Raw genomic sequence first — 23,253 nt, forward strand, 5'->3', positions numbered from 1 at the left:
CTTGAAAATCGCCCTACACAAAATAGCCCCATTGTTTCACAAACTCGTTTAAAAAAATTGTTCCACTAGTGAAAGGGTTAAATCTCGTCAATTGCCCCACTTTATGCACAAAGATAAAACCTAGATGAATATATATAGTTTTCGTGTCTACTTTAAAAAAAAAAAAAAAAATATTTTGAGAGGGGGGAATGACTCAATTCATAAGGACTTTTCTATTTTTCATAGGTGTGGCGAGTTGGCAAGACTATTCATCAGGATTTTTCTATTTTTCACAAGTGAAAATTGACATTCACGTCAAAATAATACTGATATTCTCTTCTTTATAATTTATTTCAACAAAAAGAAAAGAACTACTATATATATATATAAGAAGATGTGGTATGAATGCCAATGAGACAACTCTCCATTCTAGTCACAATTTGTAAAAGAAAAACAATTCAAGGTCATTAACACAGAGCAGTATTGGCTAACCGAACAGTAAGCTACTATAAAGAGCTCCCAAAATGACTAGTGTTAAACCATTCAAACCGGGAAAAACATGCCGTTTATTTTAATTCGTGGGTATTGATTTTGAGATCTTGCGAAACCCAGTTAGTATCATTCATACAAGAACTGGCAAAATATAGCAATGATAACATTCAAACTGACGTAATTGTGGTGGACTTTGCCAAAGCATTCATTAACCTAAACACTATGGTGTTGACAACAAAACATGGAACAGTTCAACTGGATAGAAGACTTTCTCTCATAATTAAATTATTACACGTGTCTAAACCAATCCAAGGAGTAATCAGGCATTTCTATAATGTCTTCGTTTTTTGGAAGACATTTTGCAGTTTTCTGTTTATTATAATTTGTCATGAGGGTTTGATTTTGACACTCGTTGTGTGTTCCCAAGTGTATTGGTGTCATGTAATTATTTAAGTATTCTTTCTATTGTGTTGGATTAAATGTTTTATTGTTTTCATTCCGCATGGTGTTTCGGATATCAATTTAGGTCATACTCGGACCAAGGCCGTTCATCCTCATCAGGTGCTCTGGCCAATACTTAAATTATTTATTTGATCTATTAATATGCTTGCATTTTATATCGGATGCGATTATCTTAAAGAGCACTTCCTTTGACACCTGGCGGATCTTTTATTCTATATATACTATCTTTTCTTGTGTGTCTTTAATTACATTCAAATTATAGTTTTGATGATGTAAGATATTCCTTTAGATTTTTATGTCGTTTATATGCAATTATAGGTGGTTTTGGGAATAGTTGTTTTGCAGTTTTATTTTTCTCAATGATGTGCCAGTGTTTTCTTATCAGTCTGCCAAGTTGTTTAAACAAAGGATTGTATCTAGTTGCCAACACTAGAGGTGGCGCTATACGTTTTTTCTTCTTTTTATAAATCAATGTACCATGTCTAGATCTTTTTAATGTTTCCTTCATAATCGGTTCAATTTGGCTTTCTTTATATCCTCTTTGTATTAATTTATTTTTGAAAAGATCTATTTCCTGTTTTCTGTCGATTTCATTGTTAGACGATCTTAATATTCTTATTGTTTCCCCAATAATGAATCCTTTGAAGACTGCATTAGGATGAGAGGAGGTTTTGTCTAGGTATTGGAAGTTATCTGTAGGTTTCCGGTATAGTTTAACATCCAAAATGTTGTCTTCCAAGAATCTCTTCCCCTTATATATTGTTACGTCTAGGAACTGTATTTCAGTATTTGAAATGGTGTGTGTGAACTTAATTAATGGATGAATGCTATTAGCAATTTTTATAAATTCCATGAAATGTCTTTCAGATTTATTAAAAATTATAAACCCATCGTCCCTGTAAATTGAGATCATTAGGATGTCCTCCGAATATTGGAATCGATTTAGTATGTCTGATATTATTCAAACATTCTTAGATCTGTTAGGCATGGTGCGGCTGATAGTCCCATTGGGACACCCACTCTCTGCCGAAAAATATTTCCGTGAAATTCAAAAATATTATTTTGAAGAACTATTTTTAGTAGTTCCAAAAATTCTGTTTTAGGTGGAAGTTGGATTTCATATACACATTTATTTAGTTTAGGCCAAGCACGATCCACCGCCTCAATAATTTCTTCATGACGCATATTTGTGTACATAGAAGAAATATCAAATGAACACATAATTATTTCCTGAGGAAGTTTGATTTTTTCTAGTTTATTAATAAAGTCAGTGGTGTCTTTAGTGTAGGTCCATTGTTGTTTTACCACCGGGTTAATGAAATAATCGAGGAACGTCCCTACTTTTTCAAGTGGACTATTGCATAATGATACAATAGGTCTACCCGTAATATTATTAATATTGTCTAGCCACTCTTTGTTAACTTTTAGTTGATTTCTGTCTTGGTCATTCACTTTGTGAATTTTTGGTAGGAAATACAGTCTTCCAAGTCTTGTATTTTTTGGAATTGATTGATATTTTAGAGTAGTATCGTCAATATAAGATTTCCGGTACAGATTGTTTATTTTTTCATTGAGAATCTTTATAAGTTCTTCAAAGTCTGATTTATCCACCTGTTCATAGTGAATTGGGTCATTCAAATGATCCATGGCTAATTTGTCATATTTATCTTTGTCCAGTATCACTGTCGATGAATTCTTATCTGCTTTTTTTATTATGATATTCTTGTTATTCCTTAAGGTCGATAGTGCTATTTTTTCTTTGATGGAAATATTTGATTTGATTTTTTTAGTATTTAATTTTCCAATTTCAATCTTAGTAGCAAAGATGTAGTCTTCAATTGCATTATTAGCAATAGAAGGATTGTATCCTGTTTTCTGTTGAAATGGGTGAGGGATACACTTATTTGATCCGTCGTCAAACTGATATTTGCATCTCATTTTTCGGGCTAGTTCTTGAAAATCAATGAGAAGATTAGCTTTGGCATTTTTAATGTTTGGGCTAGGAACGAATTTTAACCCTTTAGCAAGAATTGATATTTCGTTCTCGTTTAGTTTTTGCTTGGTATACATATCAATATACTTTAAATTATTTATGCTTTTAGAAGTTTCTTTCAGTTTTCTTTTGTAAGATTTCCTACGTTTGTTGTTTTTGTTTTTCCTTTGTTTGTTTTTCAAAACTTTCCTATTCTTATCCTGGTTTCTCATGCGTCTTCTTTTATTATTAGGCATATTATGTAATGTAGCACAGATGCTCAAAAGTCTTTCGTTCTCCAATCCCTCTGTATATATATATATCTCTCGTGGAGTGACAATTCAACGAGGCAAGGTCACGTGATCGTATCGAGGAACTCTGATACAAAAAAGGGAAGCAACTCTTCATGATGTGAACATCAATCACCGATTAATCGTATCGTGTTCGGGGCAAATAGAAAAAATACCAACGCAGTTGTCAGTTTCATATATATTTATTACATTCATTCGTACAATGCAAGCAGTTTGTCGTCGTTACTCATCAAGTCTCTAGACGAAAAATCTTTCACAATGTCTTCCATGCTAATGTTTCTATATCTCATCTTCACGAAATGTACACAATAGAGTCCGCACGTATCGGATGATCCCGGTTGCACTTGAGTCGTACTGAATCTGTATTGAGGTCCATTGGCGATGAGCACGTTCCTGAAGCGACGAAGGTAATACTCCGGAGAACGTCCGAACGAATCGAAAAATTCGACGGGTCCCTCTCGCGGGAAGTGGAACGCCACCCAGTGAATGCCCTTGCCGTCGCAGTCGTCCGTGTTGACGACGAAACTGCGGGGTCTGTTCGAGACTTCATCCGGCAGTTCATCGACACAACACACGGTCGCAGGCAGGTCTTCGAGATAACACTCCAGTTCGTATCCGTAGGTTCCCTCCACGGCGTCGTCTTCCGTTCTGCATCGTTTGGCGGATGGTTCGTCGCCACAGTCCCTCTCTTGATGGATCTCTAGTCCCCGGGCGTGCGCAAATACCAGTCCGCATGCGCGGCAAGCCATCAGGTCCGATTCGCTTCTGACGTTTTCTTCCCCGAGTTCCATGGTGTTCGATTCGCTTCCGGTGGAATCGACGTCTTCGTCCTCGGCTTCGGCGTCGTCCTCGCCTCCGCCCAAGACGTCGCTACGTAATCTCAAGTGTTCGGGTGTAGCGGCCTTCAGATCCACCAGAAGGTATCCGAAGGGTCTCCTAGTGGCCTCTCGGAACGTTTGGATCAAGAGGTGTCTCTGACTCGGATACATCTGTCTACCTAGCGTGGCGACGGGCTGGCGATCGACTGGATTGTCGAAGAGGACCAGGTAGTGACAGTTTCTCCTCTGAGTCGGATCCTTCCCGAAACACAGGTTCTGATTCACAGCCACCACCACAAGGTTCCGATGATGCGATCCTTCCGTGAACAAGTCGTTGATGCGACGGTCTTTGGCCGAGGTCGACATCAGGTCGTCCAGCACGAGTAAGTTTCTGGTCCGTGCATCGAAGAAGTGATCGGCTTCCAACTCGGTCGGGATACCGCGAACGAATTCCACGATGGGCACCACCGTCTTTCGAATCTCGTCGTAGAGGGGTTGCCATCGTCGGTACAGCCAGACGATCCTCTCCGGCACCGGGTTGCACGTGGATCTTCGCAATGCTTCCTTCACGAAAAACGTCTTGCCGCAGGAGGTCGGACCGGAGACGATCATGGTGAACGGGTGTTGAAAACGAAAACTTTCTTGCGTCGCATTTTGCGGTGGCGGCGGCGGCAGTGGTACGCCAGTACCATGCTTATTTCGATGATGTCTCAACAAGACGTCTCTTCTCGAAAACGTTCTTTGACAGCTAGGACACTCCACCCTCACTTCAAGGGTGGAACTTTCCCTCTTATAACTTTTGTCGGAAATGAAGCAAGCAGAACACGTGATCATCTTTGCAACGGCACACGCGAAGTCGATCGTCTCTCAAGGTGATTTCCAATATTTCCGTCTCGCCTCCCCTCGACGCGAGGTAGAGCGGTCTCTCGAAAATTATCTCCGTGGTCTCTTCTTTTCTGATGGCTACGGATTGAAGCAGTGGCAGGTAAGTGTCTCTGACGTAAGATTCATCCCTTACCAGATCGCAACACACGTACATCCTCTGCGTAGACGTTTCAAAAGCCGGTACAAAGGTCATCTCCAACAGAGCACACTCCCACGTTCCTTTCATTAAGTGTGATCTAGGTAAACGCAAGAAAGTTTTCGTTTTCAACACCCGTTCACCATGATCGTCTCCGGTCCGACCTCCTGCGATCCACGTGCAACCCGGTGCCGGAGAGGATCGTCTGGCTGTACCGACGATGGCAACCCCTCTACGACGAGATTCGAAAGACGGTGGTGCCCACCGTGCAATTCGTTCGCGGTATCCCGACCGAGTTGGAAGCCGATCACTTCTTCGATGCACGGACCAGAAACTTACTCGTGCTGGACGACCTGATGTCGACCTCGGCCAAAGACCGTCGCATCAACAACTTGTTCACGGAAGGATCGCATCATCGGAACCTGTCGGTGGTGGCTGTGAATCAGAACCTGTATTTCGGGAAGGATCCGACTCAGAGGAGAAACTGTCACTACCTGGTCCTCTTCGACAATCCAGTCGATCGCCAGCCCGTCGCCACGCTAGGTAGACAGATGTATCCGAGTCAGAGACACCTCTTGATCCAAACGTTCCGAGAGGCCACGAGGAGACCCTTCGGATACCTTCTGGTGGATCTGAAGGCCGCTACACCCGAACACTTGAGATTACGTAGCGACGTCTTGGGCGGAGGCGAGGACGACGCCGAAGCCGAGGACGAAGACGTCGATTCCTACGGAAGCGAATCGAACACCATGGAACTCGGGGAAGAAAACGTCGGAAGCGAATCGGACCTGATGGCTTGCCGCGCATGCGGACTAGTATTTGCGCACGACCGGGGACTCGAGATCCATCAAGAGAGGGACTGTGGCGACGAACCATCCGCCAAACGATGCAGAACGGAAGACGACGCCGTGGAGGGAACCTACGGATACGAACTGGAGTGTTATCTCGAAGACTTGCCGGCGACCGTGTGTTGTGTCGATGAACTGCCGGATGAAGTCTCGAACAGACCCCGCAGTTTCGTCGTCAACACGGACGACTGCGACGGCAAGGGCATTCACTGGGTGGCGTTCCACTTCCCGCGAGAGGGACTCGTCGAATTTTTCGATTCGTTCGGACGTTCTCCGGAGTATTACCTTCGTCGCTTCAGGAACGTGCTCATCGCCAATGGACCTCAATACAGATTCAGTACGACTCAAGTGCAACCGGGATCATCCGATACGTGCGGACTCTATTGTGTACATTTCGTGAAGATGAGATATAGAAACATTAGCATGGAAGACATTATGAAAGATTTTTCGTCTAGAGACTTGATGAGTAACAACGACAAACTGCTTGCATTGAACGAATGAATGTAATAAATATATATGAAACTGACATCTGCGTTGGTATTTTTTCTATTTGCCCCGAACACGATACGATTAATCGGTGATTGATGTTCACATCATGAAGAGTTGCTTCCCTTTTTTGTATCAGAGTTCCTCGATACGATCACGTGACCTTGCCTCGTTGAATTGTCACTCCACGAGAGATATATATATACAGAGTTGCTTCCCTTGTTTTGTACCAGAGTCAACGTTCCTCGATACGATCACGTGACCTGCTGTCCATATATGTTCATTTTGATTTTTGAGTGAAAATAAAAGTTTTTTTTCCAAATTTGGTCATCATTTCCATATATGATCATAGGGTATCTGGTCGGTTTCCATATATGGTCATGTATTTTATTTTGATTTTTCAACGGAAATAAGGTTTTTACCAAATTTGGTCATGATTTCCATATATGGTCATAGGTTGTTTTGTCGATTTCCATATATGGTCATGTATGTTTATTTTGAGTGAAAATAAGGTTCTTACCAAATTTGGTCATAATTTCCATATATGGTCATAGGGTATTGTGGTCGATTTCCATATATGGAATTCATCATATGGTGGTCCAAGAGTCATAATCCGACATCTGGTGCTTCCGTTTTGATACATAGCCATTCATACTAGAATTGGCAAAGATCTACGTGAGTCATACTGTTCATATGACGTCAGCGCCTTAGCGCCTTGCATTTTTGTGGTTGCATAAAACATCATAACGAACAGAAAAAATACTTCTCGAATTTTCATACGTACATCATGGTATTGTCATGTAGTGAGTCATGTCCTGATCTTGCATCCTGATGATTCATGGTTGCGTCATGACCAAATATGACCGGCGTCCATCCGTCGTGACTCATCTTCCTTACTTCCGCTGACGTCATTAGGGCTAGTATATGCCCATATATCATAATAGGGGCGGGGCATGCGCATATGACGTCAGCGCCCTAGCGCCCTGCGTTTTGTGGTTGCATAAAACTGATCCGTCCCTACTACTTCTAATGTTCCGCGAGATACAACAAAAAACACCACATACCCCCAGATTGAAGCATCATCCATATTTAGCACCTGACTTCTGCTTTTCCGTCAACAAACATCTGAAAGCAAGCGTTACACGTATCGGAAAGCAAGCGTTACCGTCGATCGAATCGGAAGGCAAGCGTTCCGAATACACACCGTGGTCATATTCTTGACTTGGTACAGGCATTTTCAAATGTAGAAAATGGTGGATTAAACCTGGTTTTATAGCGCTCAATTGCAACAGAAATGGTTTCAACAGTTGTATAATACCAAAGCATGACACAATCATATATGAGAAGTCTAGAAAAATCGTACGATCGGAAATCACCATTTTGGGCTAAAAACATTAATTTTAACCAAAAATCGATGAAAATTGTAAACAAAATTAGAAAATGGAAATTTTGGCACTATGTTAGCAAATCAAATGTCAAAAACGAATTCAGATGACTAAAATAGCTACAAAGAACAATTCCGATGTAAAATTTACAATCCAGAGTTAGAATTTATTGGTAGAATTATCCCTTTTAATGATAAAAATCACAAAAAAATGCAAAAAAAACCCAGATATATTTGAGATTCATATATGGCTGTTTTCAAACGTTTTATTTTGAAGGCAGCTTTAAATTATTTACAATTATTTTCGAAGTGAAAAAAGAAAACAAACAGTTGTTCTAAGGAAGATCTATTTATCTATCATCGAAATTAGCCCAAAATTATCCCCCTCCTAAAAAAAAATGAAATAAATTTCTACATGAAATGTATTAATGTTAGATTTGTTATAACATCATTGAATTAATGTTATAAATGGCCTAAACTGTTCAATAAATGATTACTTTACTTGGTTACTTCTTGCTTTTCTTCGTATGAGCTTCTTATTATATATAAGGAACACCTCTTATTGGGTAATATTAAAATATTAAACAGGGGAAGAAACAGGGATAAAATATAGTACATCAAGGTAAAATCCAGTGGTGGTGTGCTATACATTGACAGTGAATTGTTAAAAAAATAAGTCATAGTAGATAAAATTTACATTTATATACATAAAAAAGATAAACCAATCTACAGAAGGTCATATAACCCAAATAATTAGTCATTCATTTTACAAGCAAAAAGCTTTCCTAAAATTATGTAAGAATAAAATACATGTTACAGAATAGTTGGATCTATAAATACAGTAACATTCATGATAGTTTAAAAATTTATCTAATATTTCACTTTTTCATTGTCTATGTTTCACCATCCAATGCTTTATGATAATTGTCAGCCGTCTCGCTTTTTCAGAAGAGATAATCTTTTGTAATGTAGCTTGAAACAGAAGTGTTTTGTAAGCGTTTCCAGTTTAAGAATTAACTCTTCTTTGAATCCAAGTTGTTTGATATATTTTGTACAGTCCAGTATAAGTTGCAAAACTGCTAGTTTATTATGAAACAGCAGTTCCCATGTTCGAGGAGGAGAGTTTTGAGTCACAAGTTGTTTAATAGGAGTGAAGTATTCTTTTCTCTCATTGCCTAGAACAGGACACTGTGTAAGAACATGTAAGATATCCTATATTTCCCTGTGGCATAGCAGGCATCTGGGTCAATTGTATATTGGCTGAACTTGTGTTTGTCGGCTTGCACCATGTAGGTCCCTGTCAGCATCCTCACGTTAGTAGATGCTTTTCGAATTTCTATCATATTCTGCTCTACTGAGTCCCATACAGGATGAATTGTTTCTGCAATGCTAAAGTTGAGGTTCAGAAATTTTAAAGATGACATTTAGTGAGCTTCCTCTTTGAGTCTGCGGGTCCAGAAGGATGAGATTTCTGTTTTTACTAATTTCTTCCAGGACAGTTTTGATGGAATTGGAATGTTTTTGTGAAAGATGTCCGGTAGATTATATTTTGATAGTAATAAAGCAGGTTGAAAGAAGAAGCTATTGTTGTTGTCAAAGTTCACTGTTTGTCTGTTAATGATTTCTTTAATTTTATTGTTGGAGCAGGTTGTAAGGGAATGTAGAAATGTTAATTTCCTCTTGTGAATTTCTGCTTCTACAGGGAGAACTCCAAGGAGTAAGTATACCGCCGGTTTTGTTGTCCTCGTGACAAGAGCTTGTATTGCACGCAGTGTACCAATAGGGAACCTCTCCAAAATCTGAATCTGAGTTTTTGTTAAAGAAAGGATTTCAAAACCATATAGTAGTCTTGGTAGAACATATTGTGTAGGAGATTTTAGGGCTAAGTCCATTTGTACCATGCAGTCCTGAATTCATAAAGGCATATTTTGTTCTTCGAGCAGATTTTACACGGTCTTCTATATTTACTTCATTTTCCTTTTTGCCTGATCTTTTTAGGCCTAAATGTATAGTTTCATTTGAGAGTTCAGTTATATTTTCTGATAAGTTTCAGGTGTTTAATTGTTCTGTGATTCTTTGCAGGCCCGTAGCAGATGACTTTCGATTTTGTTGGATGGATATTGTAATGATGTTGATTTGCATATCTTCCAATGGTGTTTAGCATTATTTGTAGTTCTGCTGGATTAGAGCTTATCAGGGCAATGTCGTCAGCACAGGTAGGCGTTCCACAGTATATATCTCCCAGACTGAATCCTATTGTATTTTTCTCTAATTCTACTAGGAGATCCTCTACAAATATTTTATACAGATGAGTTGACAATATTTCACCCTGCCTAACTCCTTGGAGTATATTGAAGCTGTCACTAAGTTCTCCTTGCCATTTAACTTTAGATGTAAGGCTAGAGTATAGATCTTTTATGACAAACCATAGATCTGGGTGTATATTCCTATCTAGCATTTTGTCGTGGATGCTGGACTACATCAAAGGCAGATTCGACATGAACAGTAGCCAGATAGAGAGAGTTGTTTTTCCGTTCACATTTGAATTCGGATATAATGAGAATAGCAATTATTGGACATAGCCCTTTTCTAAATCCAAATTGTAGGTCAGTGTTAGGAGTAATACTGAGTTTGCCAAGAATACAGAGTTCATAGAGTTTAGAGATTACAGGGGTTACGATGATTCCTCTATAGCTGGAAACTAGACATTGATTTTTTTCCTTTTTAAGTACTGGAGTTAGAATTCCGGACTTGAATTCAGTTGGGACAGTTCTATTAATGAGTATATAACCCTAACCCCTTCCCTTTCATGAATATGACCTACCGAATAAGACTATTTACCGGATTTGTAATCACATAAGCAACACGACGGGTGCCACATGTGGAGCAGGATCTGCTTACCCTTCCGGAGCACCTGAGATCACCCCTAGTTTTTGGTGGGGTTCGTGTTGTTTATTCTTTAGTTTTCTATGTTGTGTCGTGTGTACTATTGTTTTTCTGTTTGTCTTTTTCATTTTTAGCCATGGCGTTGTCAGTTTGTTTTGGATTTATGAGTTTGACTGTCCCTTTGGTATCTTTCGTCCCTCTTTTATTATATATATTTGTGAGCGTCGGTGTGACTGTTTCTTTAGTAAGTTTTAGATGTTCTGCACATAATCCGTACTCATCTGGAGATTTGCCAGTGTTTAGGTTGTCTATAGCTTTGGAGATGTCATCTTCTTTGTACGGTTCTATATTTGTTTGTTGGTTATATAGAACTTCTTCCACGAGTCGCTGCCTTATTTGGCATAGTTCCAAATATGAGTTATCAAAGGAGTAGGTCCAGTAAGGACCGATTTTGGCCTCAAATTTCAAGTTCATCTGACGAAAGATTTTGACCACTTTTTAAACACTTAAGTGTCTATTTTATTTGAATTAATTAGTTTATGTGAAAGATTTTAACAGATTTAGTCATTAAAAACGATCGGATTCAAGCTCAAATATGAAAAATCTACCAAATATGCCGAAAAATGTCACTTTTCAGATGGTTTTTGGTAAAAATGAAAGTGGCCGCATCCGTGTTCATCCTCAATCTTTATATATGTTATGTATTATCATAAAATACAACTTACATTTCAATATTAAGGATGAACACAAATGCGGCCACTTTTGTTTTACACGAAAACCGTCTAAAATTTAACTAAAATGCAAGAATTATGAGGATTTCAGTAATTTAGCATGACTTAATCGTGCTAGTACTGGATATATGTGCATTGTATTGTCAAAAACAGCCCATATTTATGTAGCAGAAGCATTCTACTGTCCAATAAATAACTAAAGGTTTACATTTTTAAATTAACAATTTTGTAAAACTGCTATATTTTGGGGCCAAAAAGGGGTCTTACTGAACCTACTCCTTTGATTCTTTTGGGATACTGAGATCTTCATAGTACTTTGCGAATGCCTTTCTCTGTATCATGTGTAAAGCAGGATTGAATTCTAATTCACCCTCTATGTCTATACCTGTTGAATTTGTTGGATCTATTCCTGTTTATTAATTTGTAGAATAAATCTGTGGATGGATTATCCATAATTTGCTGGTATAAATTCAATCTATCTTCAGCATGTTCCTTTCTTTGCTGACTGCGGAGATTTTTCTTTTCTGCTTTTAGTTGTTTCCTGAAAGGGTGGTCGGCGAATTTCCATTTTGAGTATAGCTGCTTGCAATTTTTTAAATATTTTTTTTTTACCCTAGGTGATGCCTTCCATTTTGGTCCTTTCAGTCTAATGGGTTTGGTTGGTACTGCTTTGTTTGAGGCTGTAAGTAAGGCTTTTGTGATATTTTGGATGCTGTTGGATGGTTTTTGAGTCAATTGCAGCTTTGAAATTTCATTCTGAACAGATTCTATATAAAGAGGGAGATCGGTCTGGTCCCATTGAAGCTTATGAACTGTTTTAATTTCTTTTTTGGCTTTGTTTACACCAATGGGTATGATAATGTTAGTCGTCATTGATACTGGCACATGAGCTGAGACATTTGAGGATGAACTATTCCATATTGTATACTTTTTAATCAGATTTTCTTAAGAGGAGAAGATATAATCTATTTGGTAGCTTGATTGTCCTTAATGATGGAAGAAAGTTTGTCTGTCAGATTTATCTTTATCAGCAGTAAAGTTAAGTTCTTGAATAAATTCCTTTAATAATTGATCATGCTTATTATTTCTGTTTTGTAGAATTGTCCCATTCAAATCCCCACATAGTATAATAGCATGAGTATTCAGATATTTTGTTGCTATGTTATGAATGAGGTCGAGACATTCTCCATATTCGTAAGACGAGTCTTTGTCCATAGTTGGCATATAGATGTTTATAAGACATACGTCCACGTCTGATGAAATCAGAATAGCTATCATCCTTTCATTTCCATCAGGAAGCTTTTGAATTTGTTCATTTGTCCATTGTTTTGGCCACAAGATATATACTCTTGCACGACCTCTAGGAAGTTTAAAACCTGATAACGGTTCGTTTGTGTCATTGCACCTAGTATGATTATCAAGAAGAATTGAGTGTAGTATATTTGATTGGCAATCCCAGAGAAAATGTTCTTGCAGGCACACAATGTGTGAATCTTCAGATAGGAGCTGGAGGAAAGATATATTTGATCTCACTCCCTCTATGTTACAGGTTGTTATTCTGATATTCTCTCTATTAGGAGGATTTCCTCCTGAAGAAGCTGATCTGGTGGCTGTTCTGTGAGGCTCATCTCCTGCAAAAGGTGGTTCTTTTCCTCTACTGTGATGTTATCATCTTTGGGCGGGATCGAGGAGTGTCCAAATTGTTGGTGTTTGTCAGATACCTCTGTCCTACGGTTAGACCTTTTGTTGTTCCGAACCGTTGTACAGTTTGTGTGATGAACCGGCTTCTCTGAGGCAGAGGCAGATATAACATGACGAGTCTGATCGTGCATGAATGGATAAGAGGAGTGTACAATCTGTGGTGCAACTCTGTCTTGGTCTGACGATATGTCTCCAGGTTGTTGGGAGCATTGTCTTGATGGTTCAGTTGTTGGTTCAATGGATCATAATTGAGTACATTATGAATCCTACTTGGAACTGCTTCTGGATGTTGTTGAGCAGATGCAGTAGCCGTAGTCATGATGTTAAGATGAGGAATTTGTTGCTGCTGGTGGTATACTTAAGGAGGATGATTGCTCTGTAATACAGGGTTGCCCATATTGGTTGTCCTATTCTGGAAAGCTTGACTATGATGGTTAGAGACGATAGGATGAGTTCTGTAACCTTGAATAATATCTTGGAAGTTTCGTGCCTGAGTATGTACACCTGTACACAATTGAGGTGGTTGTCCATAATGAGGTATATAAGATTGATTGAAGTGATTGTAAGAAGGATATGGTACAAAGGTACGGTGATGCTGGTTATGGACCGGATATGATGTATAAGGTTGACGCGGCTGAATATTGACAGGATGAGGTACAACATGTTGATGCACTTGGTTTTGTCTATGATATGGTATATGTGGATTATGAGCATAGTATGGTGGAGATGGATAAGAAGATGGATTCTGGTGCGGAAGTCTCACCTGTAAATAGCGCTAATTGATAAGTGAAAAGTTGATAATCATGTTCTGTACCATTTGACTTTCCAAACGCTTAAGTCTTGTTTCCAAAAAGTCTTCCCTGTGATTTCAATGGACAGTTCTTTTTGGACAGCATGTTTCTTGTTGAGGTAGTTGTTCTCTGAGTTGTGATCTAGGTGGTATATTAAGATCTCCATCTCTACTTTGTGTATTTACTTCTGTTCTGCCATAATCCTTGAAAGTTTGCAATACGTTCCGGAGTTGTTTAACCTCATTTTCAAAATCTAGAATTCTTGTTTTCTGAATGGTATTAATATGTTTTTCAGAGTCATATATTATTCAATAAAAATACACGTGGATATCCACAAATATTTCCGTGCAATGCCAGAAAATGACAAACCTGTTCTAGATTATCTTTCGATAATACTATAAGGTCAACAGTGAACGGGAGAGCTTTTTCGCTTTCCTTTTCCTGTGACATAACATGAAAAACCCAAAGCCTCATTTATCTGGTTACATGAACTTAGCCCAAGTGTAGTATACAATATGTAGGACAAACAGGACGGGAGTTTTTTTTTTTAAATAACACAGGAACATCTATACCGCTTCTATGAAAAGTTGATGTCTAATACAATCTGTCAATGCGTTAGTAGATCAATGAAGTCTTCGTGAAAAGAAAATTTCTAATACAATAGGTCAATATGTATGTAGTTCAATGAGATCTTCGGGAAAAGGCGATGTCTATACAATATGTCAATATGTCTGTAGATCGATGAGATATTCGTGTAAAGGTGATGTCTAATACAATATGTCAATACGTCTGTAGATCAATGAGGTCTTCGTGTAAAGGTGATGTCTATACAATATATCAATACATCTGTAGATAAATTAGGTCTTCGTGAAAAGGTGATGTCTATACAATATGTCAATGCGTCTGTAGATCAATGAGATCTACGTGAAAATGTGATGTCTATACAATATGTCAATACATCTGTAGATCAATGAGGTCTCCGTGAAAAGGTGATGTCTATACAATATATCAATACATCTGTAGATAAATTAGATCTTCGGGAAAAGGCGATGTCTATACAATATGTCAATATGTCTGTAGATCGATGAGATATTCGTGTAAAGGTGATGTCTATACAATATGTCAATACGTCTGTAGATCAATGAGGTCTTCGTGAAAAGGGGATGTCTATACAATATGTCAATATGTATGTAGATGAATGAGGTCTACATAAAAATGTGAGGTCTATACAATATGTCAATACATCTGTAGATCAATGAGGTCTCCGTGAAAAGGTGATGTCTATACAATATATCAATACATCTGTAGATAAATTAGATCTTCGGGAAAAGGCGATGTCTATACAATATGTCAATATGTCTGTAGATCGATGAGATATTCGTGTAAAGGTGATGTCTATACAATATGTCAATACGTCTGTAGATCAATGAGGTCTCCGTGAAAAGGCGATGTCTATACAATATGTCAATATGTCTGTAGATCGATGAGATATTCGTGTAAAGGCGATGTCTTTACAATATGTCAATGCGTCTGTAGATCAATGAGGTCTACATAAAAATGTGAGGTCTATACAATATATCAAATAGTCTGTAGGACTATGAGATCTTCGTGAAAAGGTGATGACTATACAATATGTCAATACATCTGTAGATCAATGAGGTATTCGTGAAAAGGTGATGTCTATACAATATGTCAATACATCTGTAGATCAATGAGGTCTGCGTGAAACACGATGTCTATACAATATGTCGATACAGATGTAGATCAATGAGGTCTTCATGAAAATGTGATGTCTATACAATATGTCAATACATCTGTAGATCAATGAGGTCTATGTGAAAAGGTGATGTCTATACAATATGTCAATACATCTGTAGATCAATGAGGTCTAGGTGAAAAGGTGATGTCTATACAATATGTCAATACATCTGTAGATCAATGAGGTCTGCGTGAAACACGATGTCTATACAATATGTCGATACAGATGTAGATCAATGAGGTCTTCATGAAAAGGTGATGTCTATAGAATATGTCAATACGTCAGTAGATAAATGAAATCTGTGTGAAAAGGTGATGTCCATACAATATGTCAATACATCTGTAGATCAATGAGGTCTTCATGAAAAGGTGATGTCTAATACAATATGTCAATATGTCTGTAGATCTATGAGATCTTCGTGAAAAGGTGATGTCTATACAATATGTCAATACGTCTGTAGATCAATGAGGTCTTCGTGAAAATGTGATGTCTATACAATATGTCAATACATCTGTAGATCAATGAGATCTTCGTGAAAATGTGATGTCTATACAATATGTCAATATGTATGTAGTTCAATGAGATCTTCGTGAAAAGGCGATGTCTATACAATATGTCAATACATCTGTAGTTCAATGAGATCTTCGTGAAAATGTGATGTCTATACAATATGTCAATACATCTGTAGATCAATGAGATCTTCGTAAAAAGGCGATGTCTATACAATATGTCAATACATATGTAGATCAACGAGGTCTTCGTGAAAAGGTGATGTGTAATACAATATGACAATATGACTGTGTATCAATGAATGAGGTGTGAAAAGGCAATGTCAGTCGTTAAAGTTTACTCCATTCATTTGATGATGTCAGATAAAAATAGTGGACCTAATTCGTGGATTGGTCTAGGAATTTGATGATGTCCAATAGGTATACTAGAGATAGATGCCCCATTCTGCTATTCTGTGATGAAAAACCAACAGGTATGACTGAGCAATGTATTAAACAGGATGAACACTGCAGTATTATTAGTGGAGTATGGTCAACAGTTGGCGCAGGGTTTTTAAAGTTCCAGGTTCCTTTATCTATAGTTTTCTGTGTAATGATTTGTGGATTTTTGTCTGTTCGATGCTTTTTTTTTCGTTATCTGTTTTATATATTTGACTTATGTTTTCTTTATCGCCCCTTGTAATTTTCTCTATCTGTTTTGTGTAAAGAACACATCCACATAATCTATTGACCATTAACAGAGGAACAACTGATGCAAAACCGTGTCAAACTGATTCATATCGTTGATACATATTTAGATGTTGCAGTTATTTTTACTGATTAGCCCATCGTTATAAAAGTATTTTTCCACTGCTATCGATTTTAGTTGTACTTGCACATGTAAGTGTAATTGTTCTTTACACATATCAAGATTACTGGGAAATACAATAAACAATTATATATTCCTGTGTTGGAATCTATATATTAGCATTATACCTATACCATACCCTTATCATTAATGAGGTTTATATAAATGAAACGTAGCAAACTATTACAGATGGATATTTTATTTTAAATAATTGTATACGGTATGAGGTAGGTTAGCTTTTTCCCCAATGCCTAATATGAACGATTATAAACGCTGCACTTCGTTTTGTTCACTTTTAGAGCGCTTTTAAATTACAATTGCATATATATAATATATACAAAGTTAAGGCACCATATAACATGTTTGCATGCCTGACAATGTTTATTTATCAAAATAAGATCATGTTAAGATGTTATTATCGTTACCATATCAACAAGAGCTAAATATTAAACAGTTCATCAAGTGTTTTGAATCCAAAAGACTGAGGGGCCCGGGCCTCTTTTAAATCCTTTCCAGTTAACCTCCCGTTCACCAAATATTCTTTTCCCAGCTTATTCTGTGCCCATGTGATTATTTCATCCATCGTAGGTGTCGCCACTCCAGCTAGTTCCGCTATACCTTTCATCACCACGAGACCATACGGAATGTCTTCTCTCGTATACCGGTAGTTAAAATCTGGGACAAATCCACCTTCCACATTTTTCATTGGGTGGAGAAGACCATCGTATGCTGCATTTGTTTTCATGGCCATCATCAGCGAACTGTCATCAGTGATCTCGTCATGGTAATAAGTTTTATACCAATCAAATATATGAATGACATCTTTCATTTTCAGATCATTTCGTAGCTTCTCTATCTTTTTCGCTGTAAGTATACATTCGTCGCTAACCTTAGAAAGTAAACTTGCTTGCTTTGTATCCACGCCCTGATAAAACAATGGTTTCTCCCTGACAGGTTTACCGTCCCAGTTACTCCAATTACCATACATGAGCGGAGGGTGTATAATAGATTTTGCCATGAGATTAATTGCAATATAATTCTGAACTAAATTAATTGCTGGCTTCTTTCCAAATATATCTTGAATTGTATCTACAATGGGGAACGGAATTTTACAATCCTTTCCTGTGACTACAGACATGCCAAGGACATCTTTGAAACCGATTAATTGGACATGTTTTCCGAAATCATCAACTCTACAGGCCCATGGCAGAGATTCAAACGATGCAATAGCCAGCTGGGAAGATTTCTGGCCCAAAATGTTAATACACTGAAACTCAAAACCGGCCTGTCCTGGCATCCCGACAATTAAAGTATTCGGTTTAATAAATGGTGCAATGGCCGTAATGTACTGAGAGTGAGCAAATGCGGGTACAACCATGAAAACAATATCAACTCCTTCGACAGCTTTCTCGGGATCATTCGTAACAAGCTTTGGTTTGGTTGATATTTCCATATGACCCCCATTTACAAGCGGTTCGTAGACCGTCAAAAAATTAGATTTTAATATATTTGACCATCGTTCAGCTTCGTCTTCAAAAAGTGAAAGAATCTTTACATCAATTTCTGCATGGGAACCGGCAACTCCCGCCATGCAATGCGCGCCATTTCCACCTCCACAGACAAGGATTTTTAATCGTCGGACACCTTTCTTTAAATTTCTTCCCTCTTTTGGAAAACTATCTGAAATTCATTAATGGAATACTATGTTAATGAAAAAAAAACCAGCATAAAAGGCTCTATCCGTTGAAAAAATGTTTTTGAACCTTGATACAAAACGATACAATATAATTAAAACAAATCTAGCACACATTTTTTGCATGGATATGCAACTTTTGAGTGATTATAAACGGATAGTGACGGTTTTTCAATCAAATCAGCCCTCATTCATAATTCGATTTTTTTTAATTTTCGTTCGGTTATACATTTTGCTGTTCATTCATACTCGTGGGAAATGTGGATACTTTTCATCTTTTTTTTCTTTTTGCCTTCTATTTCTAAAAGTCACAGTGAGTAGTTATGTTTCATGTCTGTCCAAATAGTTGTACGCTTACTGACACTTTAGTCAATATCTGCATTTTACCATTATTTTTTTCTATTTTAAGCGATTGTTTTGGAAACAATTCTTATTCTTTTCTCGGGGTGTTTTTAAATGTTATCAACACTTATGTAATAAGTGAAAAGTTACAAAAAAGAAACAGCTTAAACATTACTCTTCAACCTATAATCAGACTTTTACCTGATATACTGTCGAACAGACGTTTCAATCCAACTATGACGCTGACGCCGACTGCCCCAGTGGCTAAACCTGCCAGGAATTCTTTATGTGTTTGACCTGCCATGACCTGCTTTTTAAGAAAAATTATAATAGTGTCAGTCACAAATAAACAACCAAAAATATAGTGTCATTCAAAATAAAAAGGTCAAATTGCCAAATTAACAATTTTAATCATGTTAATAACATTTTTCTGAAATTATATTTAAATCTTTTTTGAGAAAAAAAATCATTTGCATACATAGTGTTTCGTTTCACTGTAAAAATCATAGATGGTCAGCGTGAGTTCGTCGTTTATTTTAACATCCGTGACTTTTGTCGTGCAATCTTTCGTCAACACTAGATATCAATTAAATGTATTCTACTAACATGTAATTAATAAATGATATTCATACTGACTTATACTGGCTTACACCTTTTAATGCATTTACAATTAAAAGACAAAAGTCACAATGCTCTTGGAAATAAACATAAATTCATTAATTTAAATTATATCTTCCAAGAAATCGCTAAACATGATCATTTCAATAAATACCACCTTAAGGGACGACATCAAAAGGTCAATGTAAGATAAAAAAAAAACTTAATTCAAATAGTTTGGGGGTGCCGGGGGGGGGGGGGGGGTTGAACTGCTGCAAGATGCGGTTATCCGACATTGAATTTTACATATATCTATATGGGTCAATCAATTTTTCCCAAATTAAGTTAAGTTTAGAGGGGGTTGGGGGTCAGTGAAAAAACTATGTGAATTAAGTTTTTTATCCTTCATTGAACTTTTGATGTCGTCCCTAAAACAGTCACCGATTTCTACTTACCTTTATTTTGAATTTCTCTATATCATTTCTTCATAGCATTCTGTAAAATAATATTTTTACTGAATATAAACAACTCAATACTAGCATTTATCCTACTTGAGGAATATAATCACGAAAACATAATGTTGAATGCCTGTTTTATTGGCACAGAAATATACACTTCGTTAAGTCGTAAGATAGATGGGATAGTTGAATATTTACATGTTATAGTACTCAATATATATATTGTTATAGTACTCAATATATATATATAGAGTCTATAAGAATCTACCAACCAGTAAACTTAATAGGTATTGGATCATCAAAATTGACAATACCACACAAACAGGAAAAATTGTATGAGTCTAAAAGATTGTGTATATATATATATATATATATGTAACAAAAATGATAAATAGCACAAAAGAACACACATGATACAATGTAATTAATAGTATGACATATAGTTTTCTAGTCAGAGATTTATTGGCTGCATTTAACAATAGATATTTGGCCAAAATAAAGAAAGAAAGAAACCGATATCGGATAAGAGATAAGATAAGATAAGAATTTTATTAATCTAATCAAGAACCCATAAAGGGCATCATTTTACAACACAATATGATTGGAAAAAGCAAAACAGAAAACACATACCATACTATAACGTTATGGACAGGATCAGAGCCTAACACAACATGTGTTTTATATAACTATTGTATTAAAATGTTATAACAATAAAATATTATATTATTTCATATATTTTGTTTACATCTAGATCTTATTTCTAAACCTTTAATAATGTAATTTCCTAGGCACATGAGAGTAGGTAAATGCTCATTTGTGAACAGCCAGAAATTTTTCTTATCATTAGGTAGTTCTTTAAAATTAGTACAAAAAGTGATAACTTTATCAAATAATAATTTCCTCTGTTCATTATATAGTGGACAATTTACTGTAAAATGGGTCTCATCTTCAATAGAATTTGATCCATGTGATAAGCAGTGATGACATAGACGTTGAGTTCTCTCTATATATTTTTTACTATATCTATCTTTCTCAATTCTAAGATCATGAGCACTTATTCTCATTTTACATATAGCTCTTCTTATACTAAAATCTTTAATTGATAGATAAGCCTCCTTTACAAAGTCAGTATTGAGGTTGAAATAATTTTCTAATTTACTATTACCTTGTGATAAGGTTTCAGACCTTTTGACCAACCAAAATGTTTTAAAACTATTACAAAGTTTACATTTTACAAATTTAATTAATTTATTGAGCTTCGTATCTAAATTTTGTATATCAAGTGATTGAAGAACATATTTCATAGATGAATACCAACAATTAATGTTTTCTGCATCTAAAATTTTATTACAAACATAAGCATCATAAAGTAACCCTTTGTCCAATTTGTTAAGCCTGTGTACATATTTTACCATAGATATAATGACAGAAAAATAAAGAGGAAATCTTGCAACCTCTGGTAACACTGCTAAATTTGAGGCTTTCTTATTTACACCAAGAATATACTTCAAATATCTGAAATGTGATTTTTCCAAATAATCATTTATGTATATTAATTCAAATAGAAAATCACTTTTTTCTTGCAAGCAGCAGAGTTAATTTTAAATGAACCCCAAATTTCACTACAATATAATAAAATTGGTTTTATTGTGTGATCATATAAATGAATAGCAGTATCAATACTTGGATTACAAGCTGACATGGATTTTTGTAATTTAAATTTTGCCTTTAAGGATTTTTTTAATAGCTCTTCTTTCCCCTGTTGAAAAAGACCACTAGAAGTAAAGACTATCCCTAAATATTTACATTTATTAACACATTCTATAGCCTCTTTATCTAAATAAAGTGATTCCTTCAAAAATTTTCCAGGCTTATTAAAAACTAAAACCTTTGTTTTGGACAGGTTTACATCTAGACACCAGTCAATACAATAAGTATGCAATATATCAAGTCGGTTTTGAAGACCTTTTTTAGTGTTTGATAATACAATAATGTCATCAGCGTACATAAGACAATCAATTCTACGCCCATTGATATCAACAGCATCTGGACTTGACTTAAATTTTGGAGGCAGATCGTTAATGAAAAGCTTAAATAAGTTTCGGATATGTATTAAGTTTAATAGAACAACGATATGTGTTAAACAACGAAGAAAATATGACTTTTATCAAATACCTTATTTATCTTTTACATCAGTTTATCCTCATTAAAGAATAAATAAGTAATACCATGCAAACTCCAGTAAATTAACAATCAATTCTATCACTATACTACATATATATAAAAAGCTTGGCTCATTGACATGTTATTGATTTATATAAATCCTCCGACTACAAATAGCTACAGGAACAGTATCTAACATATGCTATGGTTATCTCATTAGTAATCAGCCCACATCAGCAAGGTTTTTTTTTTTTTTTACAAATTTAGAAAATCTGCACCTACAGTAACTTTTACTATTACAAACTGATATCGAGAGCTAGAAAATTTGTAAAATGCAAATGCCTTTTGTTTTTGATTTAAAATTCTTTTTCAGTTACAATAAATGAAAACTAAATAATTGTGCTTACCTTGTACATTAGAGACTGACCTTGTTTAGACCGTAGTCAACCTTGTGTAACGGTCACCCACAGGCCAAGGTTATAAACATCAATAATAGTGTATATCACGTCGAGTATAGCTGTAGACGTTCAACAATGTTTAAATAATAAGATTATTTAGTATACTCAGTCACGTGATAAGCAATGCATTAGCTTACATTGTTACTGTGTATGTTTTAATCACACGTTATAAGTTAGTATTATTTTTATTCAATTCATTTTTTCTGATCATATCTCATACATTCATAGATATAAATAGCGACCTAATAATGGTTTACTTTGATGTAAATTGTTCTACTTTATTGACCTTTCACTACGTACAGTCTAGACCTCCTAGTGAAGTCGCTAACAATAAACTGTAAATGGACGTGATTTATATAAGAGATTACCTATTGATGAGACAACACTCCATAAGACCCAATAACAGAAGTTAACAACTATAAGTCACTGTATGGCCATCATCAATGAGGTAAACCCATATGATAATACCTTCGGTTGTGGTCTCTCTTTTGTCGGGTTGCTGTATGTTTGATAATCCACTAGTTTTGTCGATTTCTTTAAAACAG

The 23,253-nt window shown here is 36.3% G+C and overlaps 1 protein-coding gene across 4 annotated transcripts; it reads right to left on the bottom strand.

Annotated features, from left to right (window-relative positions):
* Nucleotides 1-17,178: 17,178 nt before the first annotated feature.
* On the bottom strand, nucleotides 17,179-22,782 carry LOC143082090 (opine dehydrogenase-like). Of its 4 annotated transcripts, none has more exons than XM_076257641.1 (4): nucleotides 22,658-22,782; nucleotides 20,085-20,124; nucleotides 19,234-19,339; nucleotides 17,179-18,677 (listed from the first exon to the last, which is right to left on the bottom strand). In XM_076257641.1, the coding sequence occupies exons 3-4, from the start codon at nucleotides 19,334-19,336 to the stop codon at nucleotides 17,437-17,439; spliced, it is 1,344 nt and encodes a 447-aa protein (XP_076113756.1). In that variant the 5' UTR covers nucleotides 19,337-19,339; nucleotides 20,085-20,124; nucleotides 22,658-22,782; the 3' UTR covers nucleotides 17,179-17,436. The 4 variants fall into 4 exon arrangements, with proteins under 4 accessions (XP_076113756.1, XP_076113754.1, XP_076113755.1 ...); XM_076257639.1 differs by having other exon boundaries at nucleotides 19,234-19,342; XM_076257640.1 differs by lacking the exon at nucleotides 22,658-22,782 and adding an exon at nucleotides 22,263-22,309 and having other exon boundaries at nucleotides 19,234-19,342.
* Nucleotides 22,783-23,253: the final 471 nt, after the last annotated feature.

The sequence above is a fragment of the Mytilus galloprovincialis genome, chromosome 7 (genome assembly GCF_965363235.1).
Source record: "Mytilus galloprovincialis chromosome 7, xbMytGall1.hap1.1, whole genome shotgun sequence".
Classification (NCBI taxonomy): Eukaryota; Metazoa; Mollusca; class Bivalvia; order Mytilida; family Mytilidae; genus Mytilus; species Mytilus galloprovincialis.